General features: G+C 42.7%; 1 protein-coding gene across 4 annotated transcripts; it reads left to right on the top strand.

Moving 5' to 3' along the window:
* Positions 1-462: 462 nt before the first annotated feature.
* Positions 463-11,319, top strand: cbarpb (CACN subunit beta associated regulatory protein b). 4 transcript variants are annotated; one of them, XM_085348320.1, is made up of 9 exons: positions 463-510; positions 1,566-1,705; positions 5,196-5,257; positions 6,230-6,392; positions 6,853-7,024; positions 7,354-7,476; positions 7,926-8,160; positions 8,661-8,850; positions 9,801-11,319. In XM_085348320.1, the coding sequence occupies exons 1-9, from the start codon at positions 463-465 to the stop codon at positions 11,317-11,319; spliced, it is 2,652 nt and encodes an 883-aa protein (XP_085204446.1). The 4 variants fall into 4 exon arrangements, with proteins under 4 accessions (XP_085204446.1, XP_085204444.1, XP_085204443.1 ...); XM_085348318.1 differs by having other exon boundaries at positions 8,661-8,856; positions 9,798-11,319; XM_085348317.1 differs by having other exon boundaries at positions 7,893-8,160.
* The last annotated feature ends 365 nt before the right edge of the window (positions 11,320-11,684 follow it).

Raw genomic sequence — 11,684 nt, 5'->3', positions numbered from 1 at the left:
TCTCTGTTCCCTGTGTGTGCGTGTGTGTCTGTGTGTGGGGGAGGTAGATAGAGTCTTTGGACTGATATGGAATTATGGGTGATGATTAACAGCCAAGATGCTAAAGCTTACATGTTCTGTCGGACTCGACGCATGCGTACAAGAACAACATACCCATTTGGTTTCTTCCTCTTCTTCCAGTCTTTCATGACTGTTTTGAAAAGATTGTTATTTGCTGTCACTGGCTGTCACACAGATTACACATTACAATAATTTCCATGTTATTACACATCAGCCTACATGGCTGTTTTAGGCTTATATGCTCAGTATTTCTGGATTTATTGACACAGATAGAAGGCAGCACATTTGGAGGCTGACTTTGTGATTTGATGCACATCTCCAGTTACAGTCATTTCCTTTGTGTATTTGTGTGTGTTTGTGCATGTGTTATCTCTCAGGGGGACTCTCTAGTTGGCCTGGACCATGAGCAATGAGTCTACCGTCTGGAACAGCCTACCAGAAAACTCCACAGTAAGTCTGCCTTTCACCAATGGCTTATTCTCAAACTTCCTGTATGTCCTACATGTGTGTGTGTGTGTGTGTCTGTGAGACGCCCAGCACCAGAACCATACTTTCCCCCCATATTCTCTTCTGGCTGGATGACCGGCTAATGGAGAACATCCTGACCTGGACCTGAAATAATTACATCTCTGATCTAATCTCAGCTTTGATTTCCCCTTGCAGAGAAATTACAGTGTGACGTCAGAGTCTAATGCTCATTAACACTTGCAGAGTGTTCTCCATCGCAGAGCTCAGAACAATACTCCACCTATTCATCATGTTTCTGAAATCAAGTCTATTATCCTTGTATCATTTTGTCATCTATCACTTTATTAAAATACTTTAAAGTACCGTAATGCTGCTGACATGAGCCAAATCAAACTTACGACGGGAACACATTTTTGCTTTTAAAACAGAAGGAAAAAAGTAAAATTTAACTTCAGTGAAGTGTCTCCTAATGTACGCTTAATTCACTCAGCTGCAGTCCTTGCTGTGAGAGCTCTCCCATAGCTAAAGGTACACTGTAGACAGGTTAATAGCCCTGGCATGTATTGATTCATTGCACTGTCGTATTTATAGATTTACTTTATGCAGACCAACCAAACAGCAGGACTAAATCAATCCCGTGGACTCCACGGTGCGACTGCGAACGTAAAACGCCTGCAAATCTAGTCTACTACTGAGGTGTCAGGCTTTTCATGTTTCAATGTTTCAAACCAAAAGACTGTAAAGCATTCAAAGTAAACCTGCACGGTGCACACTTCTGCATGGCGTTGCATATTTGGTGCAATTTCTGCCATCAGGCATGATCTGTATGACTTTATTTTAGAAAGAGTAAAAATAAAAGGTGAAAAATCATAGTGAGAAGAGTGGAGGTGTGACTTTTTTTCCCCTTTGTACCTCTGTCTATCAGCCCAGAACGACACAGCATTAATCATCAGTGAGTGTTTCAGTGCCTACTTTGGCAACACGGGAAACTTCCCTTCTCTAATTTGCAACATGTTGCTCCCTCTTTTTAGACTCAGGAGATCCCACTCGAGGTTGAGGAGCAGCAGGATGGTTATGTGCTCCTTCTGGTGATCCTCTCCATCTTCTTGGTAGGAACACTGACATTCATCTCTGTCTTCCTCTTCGCTTGCCGCCGTGGAGGGAAATGCTGTGCCAGGTGGGACACAAAAATTATGTATGTCTTTTCTCGTAAAATAAAATAAAAAAATCTATCTATCTATCTATCTATCTATCTATCTATCTATCTATCTATCTATCTATCTATCTATCTATCTATCTATCTATCTATCTATCTATCTATCTAAGAACTAATAACCTTATAAGGCTTGTGATGCCCACACTGTATCTCAGTGCGTTTGATTCACCTGTGGTTATTTTGAGTTTAAATTTTATTATAATATTTTAGGCTGTTGCTGTTGTCACTGTTAGCACCAAGCAACAATACCAAACTCTACATCCTTGAAAATTTCCAAAAACTTGAAATCAACAGAAAAAAGAAAAAAAGAAAAGAAAAGAAAAAAGATTCAGGTGCACAGGTGTTGTTTTACCGAGCAGCATAAAAGTATTTTGTTCACAGAGACTGCTCTCATGCTTTCATGCAACTGCTATTTCGAGACAAACCAGTTCTTCTATCAAATCTGTATACATGCATAATAGATAAAGCTTATTGCAAATGACGCTAACAGCATCCTGTAATATTATCCAGTTCTTCACTGTGACGTCATTAACAGGCAAAAAGTGAGCCATCAAACAAATGAAAGCATCTTTGTAACACAAAAAAGCTATATTGCAGTAGGTGGTAAGAAAATAAATGTTGCCCTACTGTGACATCTCAGCATGTTAAAGCAGAACAACTCATTATACGATGTCTTCCATTTGAGTGTTGAGACTCCCATGAGGCTGCTATGAGAACACCTTAGTGGAAAGACATTCAATATTCATGCTTATTTATTTGCGTGTTTATTGTACAGCAAGATGGCTGACCCTCGAGACTTTTTGTCCATCTCTACAGCAGCACACATTATCACGTATACTTGAATACATGAGTGCACAGCACCTAGATGCAGATAAACAAAGAGCTCAGAGGCTGAGGCGTGAAAAGCCTGGGAGAGAGCAAAAGGAGAATCGGACAGACCAGTACAAATGATGAGTGTAATAAGATTTCATAGCCGCCATCGGCAGTGATTAATCTTACGTTTCAAACGAGTGCTGTGTGTGCACCGCTGAGAATATGTACACACAAACTCACGGGCATACCCTGAACGGGAAAGGAGGAGCCACAGAGGAAATGAAAGACAAGGAGAAGCACAGATCTGAGTGGAAAGAAAATTCCCTTAAGTCACTTCACACCCACACAATGCACACCAACATACACCCACCAACATACACACACACACGCACACATACAACTTGTATCTCTGCACCACTCTGGAACAGCTTTCAGTTTCTTTTTTCTGCCTCATCAACTAGACCCTGTGTATGGGATTTAAGCAGCACTGTGGAGGATTATAAGCTACTAAAAACAAAAATTATAAGCTGTTAAAACAAAAAAGGGCTGCATAAAGATATGCTTATAGAGTAATAGACACTCTATCTGCTAAACAAAATGACCTTTATTGTGCATCTCCTCTGTGTCCTTAAAGATGAGTGTAAGTGTACAATCCAATAAAGCATCATGCTTTATCAGTTCAAGAAGTCCCCTGGCTCTGAAGGTTATCAAGTTACTGGCAATGATTTAGGCCTTCATTGATTACACACTCGAGCAGGCCATTTATAAAAAAAGCACAGTGGACTTTCAGTCCTAATAACTTATTCTGATAGTTCTTTGATCGCTGAATTTGTAAGCTGTTCACATGCAAGTGTATTAATAAAGCACAAGAACTCAATGTATAAATGTAACAGTGACTCAAGTGAGAGGCGTGACACTGAAAGAACTTTGCAACAGCAATGATGATGGAGTATAACTTCCAAGGAGAAAAACATTGTTAAAAAACATATTTTGGGACCAAAAAACACCATTTTAAGCAGCTTGCATCAGATTTGACTGGAATCGCAGTTTTTCTGTCCTCCACACAAAACCATGCGTACGCATCTTCCCACTCCAGCACTGTTATTTATAAAAGAAGTACATATGTATGTTTTTGAAACAGTATCAATCCTTTCATGGAAATGTGTAATATTTCCATGAAAGGGGCACTCTGTCAGTGAGCCCCAGGGCAGCTGTGGCTACAATGTAGCTTGCCATTGCCAGTGTGTGAATGTGTGTGTGAATGGGTGAATGACTGAATGTAGTGTAAAGCGCTTTGGGATCCTTAGGGACTGAGTAAAGCGCTATACAAATGCAGGCCATTTACCATTTACCATAAGGGAAGCAGAAAAAACCTATTATGCTAAATTCCCACTCAACATTTAAATTCTTGGACTCTTCTAGAGTAGTTCTCAATAGTCCTCATTTGTCTTATAATGTGTCTTGGAGCAGCTTCTTACTTGATCATCTGTCTGAAATCAGCTGCTTTAGCTTCCTCATCCCTTTGAGCTACCTTGTTTCTGATTGGATGACCCTTACAAACAGAGTGTTTCGCTTCTGTAGTCACGGCCAGAGCTATGTGCTTTGGTTGACCATATTAAGTATATCTACTCTGACCAACATCACACAGAGCCAAGAAAGAGAAAACTGTCAGAAACAGAGGGGATGGAGCAGCCTGAGAATTTGGTGCACAGGGTTTACTTGCACATGAACAGATGCTTATTGCTTAATATGAGCAGCCATTGTAACAGCATAATTGTGACAAAATGAGGTAAGCCATAATATGTTACATTTAACATACACAGAGCATGCATTTTTAATTTACACCTGTTCAGACACATACCTCTATTTCAACAATTAAAATGTACCATTAACAAATGTTAATGTGAAGAATGCAGTATGTAATAAATTCTGTGAGGTTCTTATTTATTTATTTATTGGAGGGATAAACTGTACATATTTTAAATAGCTGCTTCTGTAGAAAATTGTTGAGCATAAGGATGAAGGATCTCTGTAGTCTCAGAAAAATTCCTTTTTTTTTCCTTTTTTTTTGAACTTACTGAGTTGACAACTTGCATTACTTTTCTCCTTTCAGAATTTTGTTCTATTTGTGATAGCAGAACTGGGACCACCTAATATAACACAGGGACTTTTCTCTGAATTTTACATTTGGTGAAAATATGCTTCTTCTTTGCAGTTGTCTTATTAGCCTTCGTCTAATAATCTGCAGTGGAAACAGCGCTTTTACATCATGAGTGTTTACAACCTTCCATGGATAAGGACGGAGCGAGGCTTGTGCACACGTGACCATTTATGGTGATGGACTTGTATAAAGGAAGGCCACGCATAAGTGCAGTTTCATAAGTCTGACAAAAAAAATGCAACATTTCTGCTTTCGTGCAAAGACACAGTTTTAAGTGTATCACCACAGACTGCCACGCATGTGGCCCCAGGTGCATTATTTTGACTAAGCTGAAGGTCAGATAGTAACACTGATCATAAGGCCTTGTTCTGTGGTGTCCAGAGTGCCTGCCTGCATCAGCGGGGTCCATCAGATGAAAGACAGACTTCAGGGGTAATCATGTCACTGCATTGATCTGAATGTTTTTGTGTGCCCCAGGGCCAGCAATGACCCTGAGAAAACCAACAACACCTACTTGGAGGAGTCTCAGCCCACCCATGGTAAGAGAAAAAAGAACTAAAAAAAAGGAAGGAGAAATGTGAGGGAGGGCTAGAGAAGGAGACAGGAGAGAAAGAGGCGAGTAAGTGAGTGAGGGAGAAGTAATGGAGATGGGGAAGCTGTGAACTGGAGAGATGGGATGATGGCATGGATATTTTTATCATGTCAACACAAATGTGTAATGTCTATTCCATTAAAATATTGTGATCTCATCCCAATTAGCTGAAATGGCTGTGCAATTCCAGGAACACATTTTGACATTGTGTTACCAGTGAATGCTATCTGTGTCAAGTGAACAAGATGTATTAGAGGTAGCATGTGTTTTGTACCACACTACTTTTGCAGTGCATTTAGTTTTCCAGTATTTGGGGGGCATTTTATAGTTTTATTACACAGTGCAATAGAGGAAACGAGTAGGAAGAGAGGTACCCATGGGGACTTGAATCAGACACGTTTTCTTCAGCGCTGTAATATGCTGTGTATTCATCCTGATGTAATATTAAACACCGCTCGTTACATGAACCCAGCACACGAGTCTATGTAATTCATCCCAGGGAGGACATGAATGCTTTTGCAAAATTTGAAGGCAATCCATTAAAATAACTGCTGAGACACAAAACCACACTGACACATTTCACAGAGGTCTAAAAAACAGGAGATGAAAGTGGGAACTTCCTCTGGGGAGCATGATTCTTACAAAGTTTGGCATCGGCCCATCTTAGGTAGAGAGCAATTTTCAGTGAATGAATTAAAGCTGTATCCTGTTAGTCAGATTGGAGTAAAACACACCAAAGTCAGTGGGATCCATAAATGGTATTTCCATATTTCACTTTGTACTAGTGCAGTTTATTCACTGACTGACAGACCAGCATTACAGCTGAGCTCACACACTTACTTCTATTCTTCTATTGTTTTGTCCTTGTGCTCTTGCTATTTATGTAATTATCGTTCTCCTCTTCCTTCATTCTGGGCAGAAATCACCATCAGGGTGGATGAGTCAGACTGCCTGTCCATGGCCAGTTCTCATGACCAAGAAACAGAGCGTTTCCTCTCCACGGGCCCCACAGGCCGTCGCGTCTCCTTCAATGAGGCTGCGCTCTTCGACCACGGCAAGAAAACCCAGGAGAAAGGCCGCAGGTTAGAAAGCCAACACAAACAAAGCAGCCCACATTTGCAAATCTCTGTGTTGTTGAATCGGCATTCACCACTCACTGATGTAGGTTCACGCCAGTGCTTAATTCTTTGTGAGCTCAAAGTATCTAAACCTTTTACTGTGTCCCACATGCGTTTGTTACTTTAGAGTTCAGAATAAAATCAGTCTGCATTATGTATGCTTCGGACACAAAAAGCTCTCACCCTTTGTTATTACTTCACTGCCCTACTTTTCCCTTAAAGCTCCGACTCTAAAATACTAATTTTTCTTTAAGCCTAAATCTAGAAATCACGGTAGTTCTAATGGGTTTGAAGTCAAATATCTCCCCTTGGTCGTTTCCCTCTTATACAAAGATAAGCTTCATGATTCAACACTCATGAAGAATTCATGCAACTCATGTCAGCAATTTATAGTTTTTTAGTAACTCAGCGTTCTCCACCTCAGGTACACTCTGACGGAGGGTGACTTTCATCATCTGAAGAATGCCCGGCTCACAAACCTCCACATACCTCCTCCGGCCCTCAAGATAGTCACCATCCACGAGTGCGACTCTGCAGAGAACACCATCACGATGACAACGCGCCCTGTTGCTAAGTCAGCCCTTTCCATCTTCCAGGTGACAGCCTTGACCTGCCATTCGTACTGATGTAACAATAGTCATTAGTATTCACCAGGGCCAATTAAAACATCTTTTATTTGGGTCAGGTCAAGAAAATCCGGCAACCTAATGAGTCCAAACATAAGGTTCAGGGATCATTTCAACAGACCCAGCATTAATTTTCCATTTAGGTAAAGCTGGGATGACAGCCTAGAAGGAAATCTGTCCTTGAAATTAATTGATATTTGTTACTTTAACACAAAAAATAAACTTTTCTAAAATAATGTAAATGCACAGCAGTTATGCATAAGATAACAAAGTCTAGTTTTATTTGTGCTTTCCTGCAGCCAATGCTGTGTCCCTTGCCACAAACAGCGTTGACCAGCCTAAGTGTCAGTCCAAGCTGTGCCCTCCCTGGAGATGCTCTCAACTCTGTGGTGGACAGCACCAAAGAGCCAAGCTCCACTTCTGTGAGTGAAATATATCAATATATATTATTCTACATCACCTTGTTAATATGTTTTTGTACAAAGGATGGTGTCACACAACATTTTTATTGCTGAGGAGCCACACAGTAAAGATACATAAATCCAAAGGCCTTCTAGATGCTGAGCATGCATATAAATGATTTGTAAGAGGTCGTGCGATGAAAAAAGTAAACAAGGCATTAGTTTAGAATCTAGGTCAACATGGAGTTTGTGGAATGAATATTTAGTCATTTGTAGAGTGATACATTTTCTTAAGTCAGTCAGTCTTTACACCCACAAGCCAGTCAACAAGTGAGGGTCACGTAGCCTGAGGGAGGACCAGCAAGAATGATGGCTGATGGGTAAACAAGGAACATCACTGTCGGATAGGATTTTACACAGACTACTACTCTTGGCAGGTTTTCTCTTTGACTATGTTTTTCTCTGCTCAGATTGAAATGATGGGAGTGGGGCCTCGGGGCAGAGGCAGCAGTGTCAGTGTGGGAGAATCAGCAGTGCTGGGGAGCGGTGCCTCTCCTGCTGGTGGCGGTGCAGGCCAGAGGCCCGTGTTGCAGTTCCTTACTAAACTGCGGCGCCATGCTAGTCTAGAGGGGGCCAGTCCCTACTTCAAGATCAAGAAATGGAAGCTGGACAGCAGCCAGAGAGCATCGAGTCTGGACACCAGAGGTAATGGATGGTATCTCTGTGATATTCTTTTTGAGAAAAATCAGTACCAGTGCAGCAAGGAAGTACAAATAGTTCTTCCTGGTTCTGGACTTTTATTTTTTTGGTTTATTTGTGTATGAAGTATTTGTGCCAGCTTTCTCTCTTGGTAAACATACAATGGTTAAGCAGCAGGCTTTAGCAACCAACTGTGAGCTGCCTTTTGACTGAGGTGGAGATGTACACACAAGCATAATAGACAGATGGCTCAGTGACGCAAAGATTGGTTGTTCCAAATCAATTTGAGCCCCTGAGTAAATCCTCCACACCGATCCTCCTTATTCTATATACACACTTGTCTGCACGCGCCTCTTCTGTCATACCAAGGTACCCAAAAACCCCCAAAACATCACAAAATCTTCTCCGCAGTTAATAGAAGCTTTCTGCTGAATTAAATGTTACTTCACTCCTGCTGTCATACACCTATAACTCACAGCTCTTTCTTCATGTGTGATGCGAGCCAGGCTCTCCAAAGAGGAGACAGTTCCAGCGCCAGCGGGCCGCCAGTGAGAGCATGGACCAGGATGACAACGATGCACATCATATAGACCTCATCCAATACATTGCCCGCACCCATGACGTCACCTATCGCCCTAGCCAGCCCACCACATGCCTCCTCTCGCCTCCTTCGACACCACCCCCCTCCCTCGGCAGGTATCTTTAATTCCCTTGCCATTCATCCCGTCCACTGCTTTGCTGCCTTGCACTCATTTCTTTATTTCAGCAAGAAAACCTGTGCTAACTACTTGTAGTAATTTACAACTCAAAGTCCTAATTCTCCACCACAGTGCGTTAACACAAAAGTTCCTAAACGAAATAAAACTGTAACTTATCATCTTGTCTTTTTTTAGACTAATTGTTTTTCTATGATCCTTAATTAGATGATATCAGACAATGCAGAGTTAAGTGTGAACACTCTGTAACCAAAGTCTGATCTGTCTTTTCAAACAATGCCATCAGTTTGAGCCACATGGAGAGGATTCCTTGCGGAGAATTGGGACGTGGGGTTTATAACAGGCACACGAAACCATTTCATTGCTGACTTGATAATGTAATGATGTTTTCAAAAGTACGATTATAATATAAGTTTGCAATTATAGCAGTGCAGGTTTTTTTAGGGTTTTATGTTACGCAACAAAAACTGCTAATGCTCATACATATTTTCTTACATAACTATTTATTTTCTTACACTGAATATGAAACAAATCAATGTTTTTGGTGTACATTTGTTTTATTGCTGAAAATAAAATCCATTTCTGTGAACAAAGAAATGCAATGATTCTTATGCTCATTTCCTCAGGTCATGTTATGCTCCGTGCATTACGTTTATTAAAATTCCCTGCCCTAAGATGAAAGCACCTTTCCAGAGTTTAAGCAGTTTCAGCTGTTCAGCTAAGATCACTTTAGAGACATGCAGCTGCAACCATTGCAAGTCATGATAATCATTCTGTGCTCTGTGAACACGACCATGTCTCAGATTAACATCCTATTTAGGTAAATGCTCACTGACACTTGTGTTGCATGTCTCTTTGTTTCTCTTCTTCCTCGTCTCTTTATTTCTTTTCATTTTATCTCATCTCTCCATCCCTGTGTGGATACTGCAGGGTAGAGGTAGAGGTGATGGTGGAGCCCAGCTGCAGCCATGGAGGACCAGGGGTGATTGGCCTGTCCCCTGATCCCCAAGAGGAAGCGCTGTCCTTGGCTAGAAGGGAAAGTGCAAACCAATCCGACCCCATTGATCCCCAGGATTCCCAGTCACTTTACAGAGACATCTGGACATTACGTGCAACTCTCGAACAGTACGCAGCCTCTGACCAGAGCAGCAACAATGACAGGAACTCAGTCTGCAGTGATGCTGACAGTGTGTGTTCACTTGGTGGACGAACAGACACAGAAAGAGGTCTCCCCAGCTACCCATCCCAGGATTTAGGGGATGAGGGAGAGTGTGGGGAGGATGACAAGGACTTCTTTGTCTATATGGATGAGAAGATGGAGGTGAAGGAGTCAAAAAAGAAGAAACAGAAAAGCACAGACTCAGAGCGAGGGAGCAATGATGGAGAAACGGGGACTCGTAAATTACTGCAGATGGACAGCGGCTACGCGTCGATAGAGGCTCCGTCTCGAGGTCCGGAAGATCTGCGACTGTTTGGGAGCAGCAGCATCACCAGCAGCCCCAAAGACAGAACAGCCCACGAGAAAAGGCATCATTTCACCAATGCAGGGCGAACTGGCACGATAGGTGAGAGTTTTGAATCTCATCTCTTCGAGGAGGAGCCTGAAGATGAGTTGTTGTTGGGTGCCAGTGGAGGAGTTTCCACCGAAACAGGTGCTGGTTCACTGGGGTGGTTTCCATATGGTCATGTGCTCTCTCCTCGAGAAGCTGCACAGCTTCCACCTCAGCATTTAACCCTGCACCGCCGAGACTACAGCATAGATGAGAAGACAGATGCGCTCTTCCATGAGTTTCTCCGCCATGACCCTCAGTTTGATCAGCAGGAGTCCCCACTAAGAAAGCACCGGTCCCGAATCCACCTACGCAAGCAGTGGCAGCGCCACAAGCAGTGGAGCGATCCTGGTGTCAGACACTTCCAGTCCTCCTTTGAGAGACAGCGGACGCCTCTACGGAGGGGTGACAGTGTAAACTATCCCCTGGACACAAGCTACCACAGTACGCTGCCCCGCATCGTCAGTGCTCCTGACGAGGAGACGAGCGATGGGACCAGCAGCACACCTGAAACTCCAAAGGTAGAGCTCACAACATCTGAGGATGGAGAAAAGGTGCAGGGCGCCCCTGTCAGAGACACTGAGGACCACACAACCTCTTCCCCTTCACCTCTTCATCCCTCCATTTCAGAGAAAGACGGAGGACTGACTGAGCTGCCTGACCCTCAGGATGACAGCAGACAGTCTAGCCACCCCTCTGAACCCCCAGATGAGCGTTCACGTCAGCTGCTCGACTCGTCGGGATACGGTCCACAAACCATCACAGCAGAGCTAACAGACAAACTGAGTGCTAACCTGGATGAGAGGTTGTACACGGGCCTTCGCAGGACCAAGGACACGGCTACAGAGTGTGTGACCGTGACAGCCACACACGCTTCTCCGGACCACAGCCCAGTGTAGCAGGGCTCCAATCGTCCTCCTCATCAACCTCCTGTCTGCTAATACACTCATTTCTTTCTGTTTGGTTTGTCTTGCTTCAGTTTCAATTAAACACCAATTCCCAGATAACCGTAGATACAGCTGATCCACCAGAAATGTATCCACTCTCTCCCTGCAAGTGTCAGCATTACAAAGCTGTTGAGTCTTCCCATTTTACAGCTCACTAACATCAACATATCAAAAATCATACAATTTTAGAAATAACTGCTTCCTCATTAAGTGTTTCTTTGTGTGTGTATTCTCTTTATGCCTCTTTTGCTGTCTTTCTGTCTCTGCTCTCCAGTAAAAGTAAATCAAGCTGAGAGCTGCTATGGCCTCTGTACTCC

This window comes from Diplotaxodon limnothrissa, linkage group LG23, assembly GCF_057381915.1.
Source record: "Diplotaxodon limnothrissa isolate DT_005_m linkage group LG23, D_limnothrissa_male_GT1.1, whole genome shotgun sequence".
NCBI lineage: Eukaryota > Metazoa > Chordata > Actinopteri > Cichliformes > Cichlidae > Diplotaxodon > Diplotaxodon limnothrissa.
Note: the sequence above shows the minus strand (reverse complement) of the source record. Positions and strands in the feature narration are given on the sequence as shown.

What these genes read in the sequence shown, in the direction of transcription:
- cbarpb (XM_085348317.1), top strand. Translation starts at nt 463, where the DNA reads ATGAGCAATGAGTCTACCGTCTGGAACAGCCTACCAGAAAACTCCACA. An exon ending in CAGCCCTTTCCATCTTCCAG is followed by an intron (nt 7,025 to 7,353) that starts GTGACAGCCTTG and finishes GCTTTCCTGCAG; the next exon opens with CCAATGCTGTGTCCCTTGCC. An exon ending in CCACCCCCCTCCCTCGGCAG is followed by an intron (nt 8,851 to 9,800) that starts GTATCTTTAATT and finishes TGGATACTGCAG; the next exon opens with GGTAGAGGTAGAGGTGATGG.